This window comes from Ochotona curzoniae, unplaced genomic scaffold, assembly GCF_017591425.1.
Source record: "Ochotona curzoniae isolate NIBS_2020 unplaced genomic scaffold, NIBS_Ocur_1.0 scaffold_1852, whole genome shotgun sequence".
In the NCBI taxonomy this organism is placed as follows: Eukaryota; Metazoa; Chordata; class Mammalia; order Lagomorpha; family Ochotonidae; genus Ochotona; species Ochotona curzoniae.
Window position 1 is genome coordinate 3911803 of NW_024467087.1, and position 20672 is coordinate 3932474.

General features: G+C 38.9%; 1 protein-coding gene across 1 annotated transcript; it reads right to left on the reverse strand.

Annotated features, from left to right (window-relative positions):
- Positions 1 to 479: 479 nt before the first annotated feature.
- Positions 480 to 1106, reverse strand: LOC121169528 (uncharacterized protein CXorf51A-like). The gene is made up of 2 exons (XM_041000114.1): positions 974 to 1106; positions 480 to 799 (listed from the first exon to the last, which is right to left on the reverse strand). The coding sequence occupies exons 1-2, from the start codon at positions 1088 to 1090 to the stop codon at positions 581 to 583; spliced, it is 336 nt and encodes a 111-aa protein (XP_040856048.1). The 5' UTR covers positions 1091 to 1106; the 3' UTR covers positions 480 to 580.
- Between the last annotated feature and the right edge of the window lie 19566 nt (positions 1107 to 20672).

Below are 20672 nucleotides of genomic sequence, written 5' to 3' on the forward strand. Positions count from 1 at the left end.
GTCAATGCTAGTTTACAGTGGGTAAAGCCACTACTTCGGATGCCAACATCACATTTGAGCACCTGTTTCACTCCCAATTGTGGTACTTCTACATTTCCCTGGCAATGTGCCTTAGAAAACAGCACAAATATGTCCCAAATAGTTGAGCCTGTGCCTCTCACATGGACAATCTGGAAGGGGTTTCAGGCTCCTGGCTTCTGCCTTGACCCAGCCGTGGTCATTGGAGTTATTTTGCTTGGGAAATCGGGGATGTCTCTCAGTTCCTCTCTCCCAACACTGGGAACTTTCAAATGGTTATAAGTTGTAAAAATGAGAAACTCTGTGTTACATCCTCACTCAGTCCTTATTTTCTATCTCCTAACTGTAGACCCCTTGGTCCAATAAGGCTCAATCATTCAGAACTGATTTCTCTCCCTTGTCACGCACATGCTTTCTCCATTCATTCCTTCCCCACCATCACAAAGTCCACAAGAAACAACTCTTTCACATTGGATTTCTTTTTATTTATATCACCATCGTATTGGTGGAAAATCCAATGTTTACATGACTGGCCATGTAACATTAGCAAATATTTTTCAACTCAGTTATCCTGGCCATCACTTGAATTTGTAGAGTTATCCGCCTTCTTTTCTTCTTTAGTCTCACTTTTACTGAGTTTCTCATTCAGCCGATGATAGTGGCCAAATAGAATAGTTCCTTTGGCTTTCTTAGTCTTTTTCACAGACGTGGCGGTTTTCTCTGAAACTTTCTTGCTTGCACTTCCCTGAATTGTTCTCCCCTTTGTTGTGGTTTTTGGAACCTGAAATGACAACAGAGAAGCCAGGAGGAAAGAGAAGATATATGTGGGTAGGGGGGCTTCATGAGAAATGTATGGATTGAGGATGGGGACTTTGCCAGGCAAGGAAATAGCAGGAATGCTGAGGGAAAGGAAATTAGTGGGAAAAGTGGAAGAACTTATTTAGAGTAATCTTACCTTCTTAGAACCTTTGGATTTGGACTGACATGGAGTTTTCCTTTTGTTTTTTGAGCTTGATGCTGGCTGTTCCATATCTATATCAGGAACATCTATCTTCTTTACTGCTTTACCCATGTTGAAGGTATCCAGGTATCCGAAGCTTATGATCTTCCTATATATACCCTCAGCAGACAATGAGGGGCGCCACCCCTCATGCTTGGTTGCTCAGCCAGGTACACACTTACCAAATATGGGCAACTGAGGTGCGAAGACATCACAAAGCAATATGGTTGACAACTCCATATATGGGGAAGGAAATTGAAGTAGCTGCTGGGAATATGAAGAAGTAGCTTAGATATTAAAATGTACCAGTCCTGGTACATTTGGGGAACCCTTACAATATGGAACAGACAGGTATGTTACTATGCCCCCCCAAAAGGCAACAGTAACTAGAATGTCACCTACCTCACAATGGTACCCATTACACCCACACACCATGTGCTGTACACTGTTGAATGCCCATATAAGGATAAAAATGGCCACCCTATGTAAAAGCTCCCAACAGCACTCGAAGGCCTAGCACAATGGTAAATGGGAGCCACCAATCCCACACTGATAGGCAATGTATGAATCGTGGAGTTGGGGGCAGGGGTTTGGTGCTGTGGATGAGACTGCCGTTAAGATTACTTCATGCCATAACATAATGATTGGGTTTGATTTCTGGCTGTGTTCTCATTTCCAGTTTCCTGCTAAATGTGGCCCTTTTAGCTATTGTGTCCCAATTATACATTTCAGAAGCTCAGAATGAGTGAATGCCTCCTAGTTATGGCCTTGACTCACCCTAGTTTTGGCATCATTTCAGGACTGAACAAAAGAATGGAAGATCTAGTTTTACTGTCTGCCTATCTGATAATAGATAAATGCAAATTTAAAACAAAAATATTTATTCATTTATTAATTTATTTGAAAGGCAGAGCTATAGACTGGGGCAAAGATTTCTGGGCCCAGCACGATGGCTCAGTGGCTATATTCTTGCCTTGAATGTGCTGGGATCTCATATGTGTGCTGATTCGTGTCCTAGCTCTTTGCTTCCCTTCCAGCCCCTTCTTGTGGTCTGGGAAAGCAGTAGAAGATGGCTCAAAGCCTTGTGACCCTGAACCCATGTGGGAGACCAGGAAGAAACGTCTGATCAGCTCAGCTCTGGCCATTTTAGTCACTTGGGGAGTGAAACAGCGAACAGAAGATCTTTCTCTCTGTCTCACCTTTCCTCTGTAAATCTTTCTGTTAAGTACATTTAAATAAATAAATAAACAAATAGAAATGCTACTCACTGAATGGTGATGATGGCCACGCTAAAGCCAGCATGTGCAAGATCCATTTAAGTCTCCAATGTGGATACTGGAGCTTCGATGCTGAGACAACTTCTACTACATTCCATCTGACAGCAGGTGCCAGCTGAATTGTAAGAGGAACAGCAGTACTTGTACAGTTGTCCATATGGGATGCTAGCATCAGAAGCAGCAGCTTAAGCTTCTACACTAGTATCCAGGCCCAGCTTCTTCCTTTTGAATGAAGGGTATTTCATTCAAATATACTTCAGTCAAAAATATTTGATGTTTTTCTGTGTATTTTGATATAGGACGAAGAACATCAATTTCCCATGTATGTTTCAAAAATCCCTATGTCACACAGTGCACAGGTAGTATGGCCATGACAAAAATAGGCATTATGCTCCCCTGCAGGCCACCTTCCTCACAATGGTACTTATCATCTCCACCCACCATGTGCTGTACATTGCTGATACCCTTATAAGAAGAAAAATATTTATATAACACAGTCTACAGAGGTTGATTTTGGGCAAGTGTTCTAGTACACAGCAGGTTAAGCTGTAACCAGGTATGCTAGTATCCCATTTGAGCCCTACTTTGAGTGCTGGCTTCTCCATAACAAATTCAGCTCCCTGGTACTCTGCCAAGGCAAACTGTTAGAAGATGGCCCCATTTGTTGAAAACCTTCCATCCACGGTGGGAATACTCAGTGTAGTCCCAGCTGTTACACTTAAGGTCCAGCTCCCTGTTAATGTATCTGGGAAAGCAGCTGAAGATGGTCCAAGTGTAGGTATTGGGGAAATGAACGAGCAGATACAAAATAGCTCTCTTCTTTCCTGCCTTCACCCCTTTCTTCTCTCTTTCTTTCTCACTCTCTCTCCTCTTGAAATAAATAAATAAATAAATAAATAATTTCTCCATGGGAATTAACATACTCTAATGAAACACTAAGAAATCAAAGTGAAACCTTTGGTAATCATGAGCCTGACTGAATCACTGCCTACTAAGCTCCACTCTTAAAGGTCCCTATTTCTCATTACTGCTGCATTAGGCACCAGGCCTCAATACAAATTTTGCTGCTAATAAATCATATTGAAACTGGAGCACACTGCTTGACGAACTTTTTTCCCCCCCTCTGGTCAATAAGTTGTCCATGCTTCACATGAGTGTGTAATGCAAGATCCAGCACATTTTAAGTACTTGTCCTCTAACAATTTTTGTGTTACAAAAGTGAATAGAGGGAATTTCTTGTTCTACTGTTACAGATACGATGACTGCTGTTTCTTTCACAAGTAAGTGTGTGAGGCTATGGTATTTTTGTCATGTACTTCAGGTGTATATTTTATACTAATGCTTAAATCAGTCAAATAATATGCAAATAGCAAGGTGTAACTATTTGAGAAATTAAAATTATAGCTTATTTAAAATATTTTTATGAAATTAAACTATCTTTATAGCTGAACTTTATTCTTTAGTTATTCAATGTTTATTTTAGTGCAACAGAAAATAGTAAACCAATAGGATGATTTATTAGCTGATTAAATTGTACCTATGGCAGAGTTTCTGGCATCCTTTAAGTTCTCTCATATTTTTTACTGTCATGGTTTTATATAAAATACTTCATATAAAGAGTTTATGCTATGCTATTTTTCTGATAATTAGTATTTCTTGTTTCTATTCATGAATATTATTGAAAATTTACTATTGCTTTACAAGAAAAAAACCTAATTCATTTTAAAGGCAGAGAATCAAAAGGAGAGAGCTCCCAAGCACTGCTGTATTCCCAGTGCCTGAAATGACTAGTATTTGGGCAGGCTGAAGTCTGAATCCAGGATCCCACCCATTATCTCTTAAGTGGGTGACAGGAAATCAATTACATGAACCATTCATCACCTGCTGCCTCAGAGAGCACATTAACCGGAAGTTGGCATCAGAAATGGAGACTAGGCTTTAAACCTGGCTCTCCCGGATGGAATTATGGAATATCAATTGTTTCACAAAACAGGTATGTTGAAAAATGTGTTCTCTTCAACACACCAGTTCTGCCATTAGTGAGAAGCACATTCTTTCTTCAAATAGCATTTGATCTGGCTTTTTAAATAAACCTGTATGTTTCAAAGGCAGAGGAACATAAAGAGACACAGATTTATCTTCCTTCCTCTGGCTTTGTTTCTTATATCTTTATAGTAACAGAGTTAGCATATAATAAATATTGAAATGTGCAATATACACATACACACAAAGCTGAAAAACACCACTTCAATTACAATAAAAACATAATCCATAACCATAAAAGTTTTTAGACCGTTCTATTCTTTCATTCCACTTCTTCCTTAGACTCTGTCCATCCCCAAACTCCCACTCATCTGCTTTCTGTGTTTGCATATAAGCTTATATTTTCTAACAGTTTAGATAAATGGAATTAGAGTATGCACATATTTTTATCTGGCTTCTGTCACTTAGCATAATATTTTGGAAAACACCTATTTCGTGTAAAGTGATACTACATTTCTTTCTAAAAATGCAATTAATTTATTTGAAAGGCAGAGTAACAGAAGAAGGTGGGGAGGACTGGAGAAAGATAGGAAAAAGCGAAGAGAGAGGAAGGGGAGGGAGCAGAGATTTTTGCATTGTCTTGTCTACTCTCTCGGTACCCACAGTAATAATTGCTGAGCCAAGTCGAAGTCAGAAGTCCAGAACTTAATGTTGTGGTTGTGTTCCCTCTGGGTGAGAGGGACCCAAGCGTTTGTGTGCTGCCTCTTAGAGGCATTATGCATACTTCACATATATAATGTATTTTAATTTTATCATATGGTTAAGAATTTGGGAAAATCAGCATTGAAAATTTGTTTTAATTTCAGGTTCTCAGATATTTGTAGATTTGCAGGCAGTTGTAAAGAAAATTCAGATCCATTTATTCCCTTCACTGTGTTTCTCCAATAATAACTTCTTGGATTAATTTAGCAGTCATATCCAGATATGGATATTGGCACAATTCATTTATGTCATTCAGATTTTCAACGACTACCACTGTGAATGGACCTATCCCAAGTAAATCCCATCTTACCCATTTAAAACATTGCTACTTCCTTTGCTCAGCCACCACTGGAATCTATAATTTTTTTCTATGTTTCTTTAATTTGTCATTTCAAAAATATAACGTACGTGCCATAACGTGTAAGATTTTGATGTCAGCTTTTCTCAGCCACCAGAGATCCCTAGAGATTTACTCAAGTGTCAGTTGTGTGTACCAGTATTTTGGCTTTGTTTCTTTGTTCTGTTTTTCAATAGTATTCCACATATTTGTTTAATTGTACCACAATTTGTTTAACTATCCTTGTGTTGATAGACACTACATTCTCAGGAAGACATCACTGAACACAAAGAGGAATAGATGTGAGAGGAGCTGTTTTCATGGGATTGGCTCACACACGTTGGTTGAAACTTCCCCACAGCATTCTGCCTATAGGCTGGGCATCCTGGGATGAGAGTAAGGTAACTCAGTCCAAGTCCTAAAGCTGTGGAACCCAGGAAGGTACATGTATTAGTCATAGTTTTGTTGCTTTATCTAAAGTACCTGAGAGGAGCTTCTTGGGAAGGAAGCCATTTATTTCAGCTGAAAGTTGGAGGTTTTCAGTTCGAGGTCAGGTAACCTCATTAGCCTGGCAACTGAAGGAAGGTCGCAATGGCACAGCAGGTGTGAGGAAACATTCACAAAGCAGGCTGGCAGGAGTGAAGCTAGGGCAAATTCAGTTTAAATAAGCAACCCTCCAATGAACACCATCTTTCAAGTACAAGTCCCCAATGACCCAGAAACCTATCAGCCCCAACTCAGACACCAGATGGCTAAGTCGCTATTCTTAATCAACCAGTAACATAACACATCAGGGTTTAGATGGCTTCAGAACTTGAAGGAGGTAAGTTCAGGTAAACACAAATTACAGTGTGAAACTAAAGATCTAAAAAACGCAGGGGACAAGGTTTGGAATCCCAGAGCAGTGAAGTCTGGAGTTCTGATACTCAGGATGAAGATTGAGATGAAGATGTCCTGACCCCAGGGGAGGGAATGGAAATGAATTTTTCCCTTTTTTGTTCTATTTGGAGATACAGCATATTTTATAGCGCTCATGCACACAGCAGGTGGTTAGTTCCCTCTAAGCTGCTACCTCTCTAGATACAACCTTCTGTATCTGCCTCTCAGGACACACCCTACCGGATAAACCCAGAAATAATGCTTTATGAGGGTGCTGAATATAAATAAGGGCAGTCAAGTTGATATCTAAATTAATCAAAACAGATATCCAGGTTATTTCCAATTTTAGACAAATATAAATAAACTTCTACAGCATTATTTTAAAGTGCTATTTAGTGCTATTCCTGTCGAATAAATGCTGAAGAATACAAATGTTGGGTCAAATGGTAATGTTGTATTTAATTTTGTAAGAAGCAGACATGAGGCTTTTCCAGTTTTACAGACCCAAAGCAATCTATTAGTGATAGTTTTTCTAAATTTTCCTATCATTTAGTATTCTCTATTTATTTACTTATGAAAATCATTGAGTGAATGTAAGGTGATATCTTACTGATGTTTTATAATCATGTCCCTGATTATTGATGCTGTTGACCCGTTTTGTACAAATTTTTAACCTATATGAGACTAACTCAGTTTGAAAATGGAGTTAAATGATATTTTTGTGGAAAAACATGAAATCCACACATCATTTCCTTTTATCACCTAATTTGCACACATTTTGATGAGCCTGCATGTATACTCTTTATTAAAATATCTGTTCATGTCTGCAATCATTTTTAAACATTTATCTATGTTTACTGGAAAGGCAGGTCATATTTACAGGAAAAAGGAGAGTAAAAGAAGAAAAAACAAACAAAAAAAAAAACAAAAAAAAAGAAAAAGAAGGAAAGATCCCCAATCTGCTGATTTGCTCCCCAAATAGCCACAAGGAGTTAGAGCTGTGCCCATTCAAAGCCAGGAGCTAGGAGCCTCTCCTTGGTTTCCCATGTAGGCAGTGGGTCCCAAAACTTTGAGCCATCATCTACTGCTTTCCCACACCATCAATAGCGAGCTAGAAGGGAAGTGGAGCAGCTGGGACACAAACTGGTGCCCATATGGAATCCTGGTGCATGCAATGCACATATTGAGTCATCATGCTGGACACAGCATTTCATTTTGTTTCTTTATTTTCTTCATTTTTTTTTTCTGTCTTTGTAATTTGGGCACTTGCGGGATCAACGTTTAACAAATTCCTATGAAAAACAAATGTTCCAGGTGTATATATAAATGCTTTTTTTGTCTCTTAATTATTTTGTTTATGGATAAGAAAATTATATCATTCTTGATTAAGCAAGAATTTCCTTAATAGGGTTTCATGTTCTCTTTTCTTAAGAGATTGTTATCTGGATTTCTCTGACTTCATTTTATTAAAAAGATTTGTTTGTTTATTTGGACAATTATTCCATCTTTTCCTCCCACATTGCTGGCCAAACCTAAACTCTTGAGCCACCATCCACTGCTTTTCCAGATGTATCAACAGGGGATAGAATTGGAAACAGAGCAACTGGACTTCAACATGTGTGTAAGTGGGGTTGTTGGCATCACAAATAGCTATAAGATTTCTTAAATTTTGTTTATATGAAGCCTAAGGGAAAGAGAGACAATAAATGAATCTCCCATCTGCTAGTTCTGTCCCAGATGATTATAATACCCTCAAAACCAAGAACTCTATCAAGATCTGCTTCTTGGAAATCAAGGACCAAATCACGTGACCCATTCCTCACTGTCTAGGATCAGAATCAGCAAGAAGTTTGCCAGAGGCACGGAGTTGAACATCAAACCCAGGTACTCTAATACACAATTTGGGAATCCTAACTGCTAGATCAAATTCCTTCCCCCGGCATTTAATCGTGATTAGCTCATCGTTTTTATAAATGTGTGACATGGAACTCCGGATCTTCCTGTTATAGATTCACTTAATAATTTCAAGTTCACTGCAATTCAAAACTAAGTAAAATTCTACAACCATACTGTACTTAGTTCCCTGGGACTACTCTGGATTCAGTAGCTTATCAATAATCTCTGACTTCTATCGTCCTTGACCAATTGGAAAGGAGATATCCATCATACTAGCTGATGAAATAATTTCTTCTCATCAATTCAAACTGACAAACTAAAAAGCTTCTTGCCATCTTTTTTCACTCAAGCTCTGCACCACTAGTTACACTTCAACAAATCTAACCATCCTCTGCAAAGTAATCATTTCATTAACTATGTATTTTTTTTACTCAGGTTAGTGGAATCTTATGTGCTAGCCTACTTGAAGATTTTTATTTGTTTTTAAATTTGAAAATGTAAATTTTAGTATATATTAGCATGCGTTATAAAATCCTGTTTAGACATCTCTTGGGTTCTGAGTTCTACAGGGTCATATCTTCCTGTACATTTAAGATCTATGCATAATCTATTTGAATCTTTTTCAAATCCATTCTGTCACCAATATTCATACATGAATGATAATGTGAAAGTTCTTTCTTTTTGTTACTGTTTCACAGGTTGCATAGCACATTTCCATTTATTAAAATTTTATTTTGTTTTGGTTGTTCATATTGGGTGAATCCCACCGATGCTCCGTCAGGTTCATATATCCTCTCCTTGATATCTTCACTCTGGATGAGCCCAAATAGCAAGGTATTTTTTCAGTTATTGCATTTGTCAATTGTATTATTTTTACTTGTTTTATATATTGTTATTGATATTTTTTAAAAGTTAAATTAATATTAATTGAAGCATGTTTGATGACTGAGTTAAACTGATCAGAGAATGGGATTTTGGCGTAGCAGTTAAAACATCTGCTAATATGCATCTCCCATATTTAAGAGTCTCTAGGTCCCAGCTCGAGCTTCAAGCCGATATAGACTCTGGGAGACAGCTGGTTATGTCCTTTTCACTTACTTGGGAGACTTGAGTTGAGCCCCTTGCTCCTGAATCTGGTCAAGTCCATTCCAGGTATATGAGCATTTAGGAAGTGAGCCAACAATGAGCACTTTTTGTCTCTCTGATTCTTGAGTAAAATTTACAAATTCAAGATTATTGTTGTCACTAAAATTTGTATGTGATCCATTTTACATGGGTATCTATTTATTTTGTATATATTGTTACTGTAAGGGCACTACAACTTTCATGCAGAACAAATCAGAATGCCGACTCCATTGTCTTATTTAACAAAAAACAGGGTGAATGCTCAGATTTCTGTTTGGCCTTGCTGATAAGTTTCTCAGTGAAAATGAACATTGAATAATATCACCACCTTGTCTTCCAGTATGAATGTTAGCTCAGTTGCCTACTGGATGCTACTGTCCCGAGAGGAAGTAGATGAAAAGCCACCACCTGCAGCTTGGTTTCTGCTTGATGAGAGAGGAAATTCAGCTCCTTTCTGGGCCCAGTGACACCAGAGGAGAGGAAGGGAGAAAGTGGAGTTCAAACATTTCCTGCCTCCTAATTCTTCACTTTGGTTCATGGATACCATTCAGTTATAGCCGGTCAGCTCCCCAATAGGCCCATCAACACCAAAGGTGGTTAGAATGTGAAACACAACTGATGGGAGCAGAAGCACAGGTCTCCACTGGCTCTACTAACCCAGATAGGTGAGGGTGAAGTAGGCTAGGGCATAACTCTGCTTTCCTTACTGCCCAAAAGGTTTAGAAACTGAACCTCCTGCTAAACACTAGTGACAGTGTTGACAAGCTCTTTGCTTGTCCTACTTGGCAGAAGTAAGTGTTGCTACAATATTCCTGACTTGGTTATGAAAGTAAGGGTAAGTGGTAAATACAAGAATACTTTTATTTTTTTTTTAATGTTTAAGCTATGTCTATATTTAGAGGAAGAATCTTTTATATAACTTAGTTGAATTTCTGCTTTGCCCCAACAGATAATCTCTTTCTTTTTATTGGGATCTTTTAATAATCCATATTCAATTATTGATACATTAGATAAACAACTAGCAACTTGGTAACTATTTTCTGTTGCTTATGTCGGTTTTTCTATTTCTATCTGACAGCAAACTAAAGAAATATTCTTTTTCGAGTTTTATTGAAACATTTGTGACAATGAAGTTCCTGTCTTTAACTGCACAGTTTCATTAGCTTTACTAAATGTACATAATTGTGCAGCAACCATCAAAATTGAGTTTATACATTGCTCTATAACCATTTAAGATCCCCTTGTTATAAGCTGAGTAGGACTTAGCTTCTTCAGTCTCAGGCTGATGTTTAAATGCAGATGCTTTCATGCTTGATTAAAGATAGACATTCTTGATCTTATTTTGGCATCAGTGAGGTAGGCTTGGTGGGAGGTCTGGCTCATTGGAAGCTAGCCCTTACAGGGTAGTTCCTCACCACAGGGATGATTACTGGAGTTCAAGCTCAGTCTAGTTGCTCTCTAGCGCTCTCTCTCTCCCCACCTCTCTCTTCTTCCTGGGTTATATGTGATTAGTCCTCTGCACCTGCAATGAACAGCCTCAACAGATGCCACTCTATACAACTGTCTGATCTGAATTGTATAGCCTGAAATAAACCTGTTCATTCCCAAAAAAACTTCCTATTACGTATTTTGGTTAAAGTAGTGAAAACAGACTAATAGAGTAAATTGATATCAAGAAGTGGGGTCATTACAATAACTAAAGGCAAAGATGTGGAGGAGCACTTGTCATTGGTTTAGTGGGGAACCTTGGAAGAGTTTGTAGGAGCGGGCTACAGAAAGCCTAGAGTGTTATCAGTTGAGAGGTAAGAGCAATTCTGAAGTATACTCAGGAAACAACAATGCTGACACAAACATGAATAGCAAAGGTTACGATGATAAAGTTGGCATGGATTGGTTGAAACAGATAACAACGAGAAAATCAAACACAAACTCTGCAAAAGTGCTAGTTTGAGTGAGGCTCTTGGACCAATGCTGAGAGCCTGTGCATTATTTAATGTTATTGAGTACTTAAGGGCTTGCTGACCTCAGTAACTGTTGCTTTGTCTGTTTGAGATACTATTGTTAGAATTAACAGATTGTTGCCACTAAGCACCTTGCTGCTCTGCGCATATCATGACTGCTTGTATATTTACTTTAACTATGAAAACCCTGCTTTGCCTTCCCCTCAGGCTGCTATGCTGTGAGGTAGTGGCCACCCTGCTCCATAATAAACTGATTTTCCTCGAAAGTTTGAAGACTGTGTTCTAAATGACAGCAGAAATTTCAGATGGACATGAGGATTCTATTGGGATTCTAAGGTCCCCCTTGCTGTTGTGTCCTTATCCTGAGACTTGGTAGGAAAATGAACTTAGAAGTGGTGGACCACGGCTGCAGGTCCACTAGATCTCAGGCTGTGGCATCGGTATCAATGGTTGTTCTTGGTCTTACATTGAAAGTTAGGAACAAAAGGTACAAAACCTGGGCCAGACATAGTAGCTTAAAGTGGCTAAAGTCCTCACCTTGCAAGCACCAGTATCCCTGCAACACCACTTCCCATCCAGCTCCCTGTTTGTGGCCTGCAAAGCCAGTCAGGTATAGCTCAGAGTCTTGGCACTCTGCATCTGTGTGGGAGACCAAGAAGAGACACCGGCTTCTTACTTTAGATCGGTGCAGCTCCAAATGTTGTGGCCACTTAGGGAGTTAATCAACAGGTGGAATATCTTCTCTGTCTCTCCTCCTCACTGTATATCTTTCCAATAAAAATAAAATAAATCTTTTTTAGAAAGGGTACAAAGTCAAAAGTTCTGTAAAAGTTGTATCAGACACACACATAAAAAAAGGAGAGAAAGCAATGAGTGTAGGAAAACTGTTTAAAGACATTAGTTGAGGCAAAAAGGACCCACACATTAAAGAAGACAAAGGAAGAAACTCCCTGAAAGCGTTTCAGGTTCCAGAAGCTGCCCTTCCCACCACATTCTCATTAGAGGCATCAGAGTGCAGATTGGCTTTGCAGACCTCCCAGGGCCGAGTTCTGTCATGAAGCAGCTCTAGGCCTGGCTCTTGCTGGTGGCAGACCTGGATATTGCTCACATGGTACTGGCTTTGCATGCATGCAGAATGCGAGAGTTAGCAAGTCATAGTAGCTTCGAAGGACATACCTCCAATGACCTAAAGATGTCCCATCAGCCCCACTTCTCAGATGCCAGGATCATAACATCAGTCTTAGCCCCAATTTAAACATCAGATACCAGGCTGTGGGGACCTAATATCATAAAATGTTCCCTCCAAGCTATATATGCTAAAATACATATATAGCTTTCACAGGAAGCTCCTCTGGGATCTCTAATGTAACCAAAGCAGACTAATACAACCCTTACTTCCTCCAGTAGTAGGGAAGCACTCTTTAGGAATTCACTCCAGCTACTTCATAGCTTATGATTCATACCCATTTCATTTATTTATTTTGGCTTATAATGCATGCCATTAACATATCATATTATATATTCACATGCTACTTCCCATATAGTAAAATAATATGCAAGGATAGATATAATTTTGACTTTCTGGTATTTGTGCTATTATTTTTATTAAATATATTATGCACACTACTATATGGAATTGTTTTTATTATACAAATATTATAAACACTATACTGCATTCTTACTTTAGAAAATATAGTATTTTATAGAAACTTAAGGAAAATATTTTTAGATCCTTTTTGGATAGAATCTATTTGTATCTTGTGCAGATTGAACTCTGTACCTGATATTTGTTCCTTCAACTTTAAGCACTTTTATCATTTTTGATAATGCTTTTTAAATTCTACATTATTTATTTAAAAAATAAATATTTAACAAGCCTAAAATACTGGGTTGATGGGGCCAGCATTGTGGTAAGTGAGTGAAGCCATGAGCTGTGACACTGTGAGAAGGCAGGTCCCAATGAGAAAAAGGCCAGCGTCCCTTTAAAAGTAGACAAAGTGCTTGCTTCTTTTCAGGGGCTGCTTTTAGCAACACTGCTTTTGTTTTGTTTTGGTTTTAGATTCTGTATTTTATGACACAGTTTAATGGGCACTGGGATTTCCCCTCTCCCTCCCCTTTCCCTCCCCCCATTTCCTCCTCTCCAGTCTCTCACTAGGTGTGTCCCGAGTGCCCTCAGAAGTCCATCGTGCTGCCATTGCGGCATCTTCCAACAATATGGAGACTTATCTGTTGTTTCACTGTGAATCTGTCCTTGTATTGCAAGTGCAGGAGTATACATCTCTCTGTTTCTACCTATGAGTGTATGTATTCCTGCTGCACTTCCATTATACCTCCCATTAGGTACAGCCCCCTTGGGTTGAGAGGGAAAAAAGAAGGAAAAAAATTAAGTGAAATAAAATAGTGAGCCTTCATCTCCATGGTGTTGTAGAACTTGTAGCTGGGGTATCTATGTGATGGTAGGGTGGTGCAGAAATGTCCAATATCTTCCTGCAGGAATTAATGCTAGCGTGATTCAAACGGGAGTACAGTATGGACTAGGTCATCATTACCCCCTGGGTAGTAGTACTAACAGTGGTAAGAGAGATATTAACAATTTCAGGTGATCATATGCAATCCGTTTATCATTAATTATTGATTCATAGGTTACATCACAGTATCTTATTGCATGTAGTACAGACAGTTTGGAGGTGTGAGAATATTGTTTTATCATGATTTTTATCTTAACTTTTAAGAGAAGGTTCAAACATTGTTACAGAAATTCGCTGTTTCTGCAGTGGTATTTGACCCTTTGAACACCTGCACAAGCAAGCTCTCTTTGATCTCCCTTAGCTCTGATCTTGCTCTTGAGGAAACACTTGAGACTCGTTGTACACAGCCCTCAACCTATCCTAGCTAAATGAGGTACCTTCTCCTCCAAAGGGTTTGTTACTAACACACATCCCACTTTGAGTACTTTGTTCAAAACGTTGCTGATTTCGTCGTACTCATAGAGTAGTCACTCTATTTTTAGGTACCCTGCCCCAGCGCGCACAGATCGCGGTGCACTACCGCTTCTGAAGTTAAAGCATGTCTTCACGCATGCAGTACAAGGATGGACTCAGAGAGATACAGCTACATTGCTGGGAGATACCTCAGTGGCAGCATGATGGACTTAGAAAAATTCACGAAAGAAACCCATTGTAAGACTGGAGGGGAGAACAATGGGGAGGGGAGGAAACTTGGCCGGGGGGAGGGAGACCCTAGCGCCCAATATGCTGTAACATAAAATAATTTTTAAAAGAACAAAGAAACTGCATCCTTCAGCAATCTTTTTTTTTTTAAAGATTTATTTTTTATTATTTTTTCATTGGAAAGGCGGATATACAGAGAGGAGAGACAGAGAGGAAGATCTTCCGTCCTAACCCTAACCCTAACCCCAAGTGAGCGCAACGGCCGATGCTATACTGATCTGAAGCCAGGAGACTCCTTCCGGGTCTCCCACGCGAGTGCAGGGTCCCAAAGCTTTGGGCCGTCCTCGACTGCTTTCCCAGGCCACAGGCAGGGAGCTGGATGGGAAGCGGGGCTGCTGGGATAGAACTGGCGCCCATATGGGATCCCAGGCGTGCAAGGTGAGGACCTTAACTACTGCACCATCGCGCTGGGCCCCCCTTCAGCAATCTTTAAAAATAGGGGTAATAGGGCCAGGCGCAGTGGCCCTACGGCTAAACTCCTCTCCTTGAATGCACCATGATCCCATATGCGTGCTGGTTCTAATCCCAGAGGTCCTACTTCCCATCCAGTCACTGTTTGTGGTTTGGGAAAGCAGTGGAGGACGGCCCAAAGCCTTGGGGCCCCTGTATTCATGTGGGAGACTCGGAAGAAGTTCCTGGCTCCTGGCTTTGGATCCACACAGAGTGAAGATCTTGCTCTCCTCCTCTCCATATATCTGACTTTGCATAAAAATAAGTAAATCTTTTTTAAAAAAAAATAGGAGTTATAAAGCTCAGGAAGAAATGAAATAGGACAGGCAGGAAACAGGATTAGACACGCAAATTGGAAACCATTATGTAATACAGTCCACATTCTTGCCAATCAAATGACATTTCCTTAGGTTGTGCTTCCCCTTTCCTGATACTGGAAGGCAGTGTCATGTGAGCACGCGCCTTCCAGGCTTATGAGAAGCCAGGTCACAGGGAGGGAGTCCTCTCTCTCTGCCTGTGAACACAGAACAAAGTAGAAACATCTCCCCCACACCTTTCCCCTTTCTGCCCACTCTATCCTTGACTGTGTTTTTGTGAATTCCTCACATTTTAAACAAACATTTCAATTTAACAATAATAATAATAATGAAGAAAATTGTATCATCTTAACCCAGCACCTGTATGAGATTGATTATAGATTATGAAATGGATGTGTCCTAGCAGGATAGATCTGACTCATGTGGAGACTCTATATCTGAAACTTACATCTGAATGTAGTGGATCAGAATAGTCAAGGGCTGAGTATGCAGTGGCTACTTCCTAGGATACTTTGGAAACAATAGCATTGCCACCAGGAATCTTAGTTCAGAAGACTGAACTCAAAGTCCTCATCCATGCCCTATGTCTCAGAATAGTAAGAGGGTGAAAACATCTACACTGAGTCTAAATAAGGAAGAAATGTTGGTGACCTTGGCATGCTCTGGGATACAGGGTTTCCCCTGCATTGATGGAAGATAGAAACAAATATACAGAAGTCTGCCAATTTTCTAAACATGCTTATATAATTGGAGCGGGCTTGTCTGTCTTTGGTTTAATGAATGATTTGCTATTTTTGTTCTACAGCTAGGACTAGGGAGTGTGATTTTGTTCTTTAACACACTCAGAAATGATATTCAACTGGTCCTAAAAGGACAGTGCTATCACTATTCAATCACTCTAATCCAGGCTCAGGAATGAGGGTTTCCAATGGGAGAAATTATTAATTTCTTTCCCTTTCATTGTATGTGTAGGAATGCAAGTTTATCATTGCCTTTATTGCTGCTATAGAGTGGCAATAATCCAAAAGATTAAGCTGCATAGAAACTGCCTAGGCCAAATGCTATTATGACACAGAGAATCTCCACAGCTAAGCTTGGACTAGGAAGTTTGTTGATAACTTGCTCTCCCCTGTTTCTACAAACACCCCGACACTGCCCCACAAATAGCATGAAGCAGTCAGAATGGTCATCATCCCCATTCCCTCAGGATTGAGGAGTAACAACAGATAGGGGTTACTGAACATTTGAAAGCAGGGCCCTGACGCTAGTATGTCTTGCTAAGCCCAAGGTACCCTTACACATCCTCCATCAAAAGGAATTCATTGACATAAGGAACTGATCCAGCTGGCTTTATAAGGTGCTAGTCACTGAACTCCAGTTGTCATTTGCTTCTCCAATAGATAAGAATCCCTATGGCCAGTATTGTTCTGAAGTGATTTGAGTAGGGGAATTTCAGGTTCAGGCAGGATTTATCTCCTTATAATCACATACACCCAGACCAACTAGAGCCCACTTGGCCATCATAAATTCTCTAAAGAGGAGGAATCACTGACCAATCACAGAAAGGCCACCAGATACCGTGCCCAACCAGGAACCTGGACATAAGCTGATCAGCTATCTTTCAAGTCCAATTCCAACATATAGGAGTTGCCCAGCTTTTTGTGTTGCCCTTTGAAATAAACAATTACTCTCTTCCACTTACCTAGTGTCATTGATTGGCTTTCTGCACATTGGGGAATTGGATCCAGTTTTGGGGATCTATAATAAGGCCTCCAACTAGTTTGGGGACATTGCTTAGCAACACTATGAATTTTATCTAGCTGCTTCGAGTGTTTTATATCGTGATCATTATATCCAGCTCCCCAAAATGCAAAACTTCCCCTGTAAATCTCTCAGTCCAAATATATTCTTTTGTTTCTTCCAGCTGAACGAGGCTGGCATTTTCAAAAGTCATATTTATTCAAAATTAGGCCAGGACACAGAAAAAGTATATAAAAATATGTCAGGACATAGGAAGTAACTAAACTTACAACTAGCCACCCATGCTAGTTTTCTTATTGTGGCTTATACATTCTTATTCATTATGTGCTTAGTTTGGAAAATTCAGCATTTTTAATTTTTACAAATTTTTAGTTAGGTTTTCACAGATTTGATATCATTTATGGATACAATTCCAACAATATGAAGATATTCTCTTACTTTCTTCATTTCCTTCCTCCCTCCCTCCTTCCTTCCCATTTTTCCTTTCTTTTTTCAGTATTTCTGCTTTTTACTTGCTATACATTGTATTTGGACATGTATTAAGCCACTGAATGTGATGTAAATTCAAAATATGCTATCTCAAAAAACAAAAAATGAAAAGGAGGGCTACACTGCGGTGTAACAGTAGAGCTGCTGCTTGCAACATCCTCATTGGCGTAGTATTCTATATGAGATCCAGTTACTATCCCTGCTGCTCCGCCTCTGACCAAGATTCCTGCTAATAGCTTAGAACAAACAATGCTAGATGTTTAAGTGTTTGAACTTCTACCGCGCAACTGTGAAACTACTATGACTCTCTTGGCCAGCAATTATAATCATCTGGAGCAGATGGACGATCTCTATCTATCCCTTTCTGTAATTCTTTAAAAATAGACATACGGCTCAGTGCAAAAGCCTAGCAGCAAAAGTCCTCTCCTTGCACCTGCCAGGGAACTGGATAGGAAGCAGGGCCGCCGGGATTAGAACCAGTGCCCATATGGGATCCCAGCACGTGCAAGGCTAGGACTTTAACCATTACGCTATTGCGCCGGGCCCTAAATGTTATTTTAAATTATATAAATTATTATGTCATTAAAACTTAGGTAAAAATTTTGGTCTTAGATTTATGCACAATCTTTCCCTCAAAATAAGTATTTATAAGATAATTTTTAATATTTAAACTATGCATTTAAGGGAGGAGTTGATATTGAAATTGATGCTACATAAAATATGTTCTGAAATTTTTATTGCCATTTCTTTAGTAATTCTTCAAAAATCTCCTTTGATAGCATCTAGAAATATACATCTGCTGCCCTTCTTGCCTTTGCTATTATCATTTCACTCTTTGCTGTATCCCCATCCACTATTGAGATGAAATTGAAAATGAGTATACTCAGAATTAGTTCTCTAGCTGATCCCTGCCTCTTTTCTTTTTAATATCAGAAAGTGGATAGAACTAAAGCATCAATCAATGCTAAATCAATAAATGCGGAAGACAATATTATTTCCTGCCAGTCTAATCATTCTTCTTCTAATTACTCCCTGAACAATGTCTGACTTTGAAGAACAAGATGTGACCTTAACTTTGAATTTGTCTGAATTCAAATCAGAAATTGTTTACATGTGATATGTCAGCTACCACTACATTAAGAAGGAATATTTTTGATGTTTCCATATTTACTTCTCATTTAATTGAAAAACAGAGTCACAGACAGAAGGAGAAGCAAAAGGAGAGTTTCCATGTTCTGGTTTGCTCTCCAAATGCCCATAGCAGGTATGTTCTGTGCAAGGCCCAAACCAGAAGCTTACCATCCTATCCAGATCTCCCACACAGATGGCAGGTGCCCAGCAATGAAAATATCCTCTGCCACTCAGGATCCATTAGCAGGAAGCTGATGAGAAGTAGAGCAGTCAAGCCTTGAAACAACGCCTAGGTGTGACTTAGCAATGTGGGATACAGGCATCCTAATTGGCTTAACCCAATGTACCACAATACCCACCACAGAAAGTAAAGTCACACTGGCAAAGTTATTGTCCCTAACTAGAACTGTGAGGAGTGTGCATCTGTTCAGTTCAGTGGGCACAATTACAGTCTCATGTGACAAGCAGTCTACTTGGTCATGCACAGCTGCTGTAAATTAATTATCCAAATCTGTATATTGTGGTTTGTCCAGTGCCTGCACGTTGTCTTCCCTTGTGCTGAAATACTTTGAATTCATAAGAGTCTTACTGATTTTAATCTTTGCACATTTTTGAAAGAATATTAATCAGAACTTATTCTGAGAATTGATAAACTGTTATATTCCATAAACATTGTCAGTCCAAAAAGGAGCAGGGTAGTGCAGTTTAAGATCATTTGCAAGTACATCCTTCAATAGCCCTTAAGAACTGGGGTTGAAAATATCAGGTAGGAATGAAATGGGACTGTCAGATACCAAGTTTGGACTTACCCATACTTCCCCTGCTCTATGTAATACAGTTTGGATACTTGTCAATGAAATAGCTGCTTCCCCAGGTTTTATTTCTGTCACCTGGGAATAGAGGAAAGTATCATTCCTTCCCAGGCTCAGGAGAAGCCATGGGGAGGGGAGGAGCACCCTGTCTCTCCCTGTGCACACAGGATGAAAGTAGAAACGTCTCTCTTCCACCTTTCCTCTACCTGCTCACTCTATCTATAGATGTGATTTTGTGATTTCTAAATAAATTCTATTTTTTAAATAAATTCTATTTTTTTAAAAGAAGAAACATAAACTGTAGTAAATGACCCCATATTGTTTCCTAAATGAAGAAATACAAATATCAACATCTCACCTGGACACACAATGAAATTTGAACATGTATTTCCAATTACATGAAAAATTATCAAACTTTTTTCCTGTAAAGGGTCAAATAATAATATTTTCAACTCTGAATTGTATAGACTCTGATATAATTATTAACTCCTATGTAGCTCAGAAAACAAAACATCTATTGAAATAAAATATTATGCTCAACGATAAGCTACAGATGAATATTTGACCAAAGGCTACAGACCACATTCCTTAAACAAGAGAATAGTATTATATTGATGTTGATTGTCTGAGTTGCAAGATTACTGTATTTTTTGTCTTAGGATTACATCTTGAGGAATTTATATGAAGATTCACAATGTGTGTGTTTCCCCTCAAATGGCTGTAGGAGAGAGAGTGGGGAAGTAGGAGGGACAGAGCATTGGACAAAAGTTTGCTAAGTCGGAGTGAGGAGTAAAGGGAATTCATAGCAGTATTTTTGTGACTTATTGCAAATTTGAAATTATATTAAATCTAGAAACTTATCAAAATGTCTACATTAACAAAATCAACATACACAACTGATACATGTTTCTTTTACCATTGGTTTTTCAATATGTACATAGCTAATTCATCTTTAAGTGCTTTATCTCACAATAACTATATTTATATCAAATAGTTTTAAATTATCATTGCTAAAACATATTCTCTCAACATGTACTTTATTTGTGAGTTTAATTTCTTCACTTAGAGTAATACTCTTAAAATTAGTACTGGCAGAATGTCGCATGAAACTTGCCCAAACAAATTATCTGTATTTGAGCCCCAATTGTACTGATTATTAGGTACATTCATAGACAAATGATGTAACTTCTCAGTTTACTGTTTCATAATTGTGTTATAGTATTGTTCTGAGGATTAACGTGATA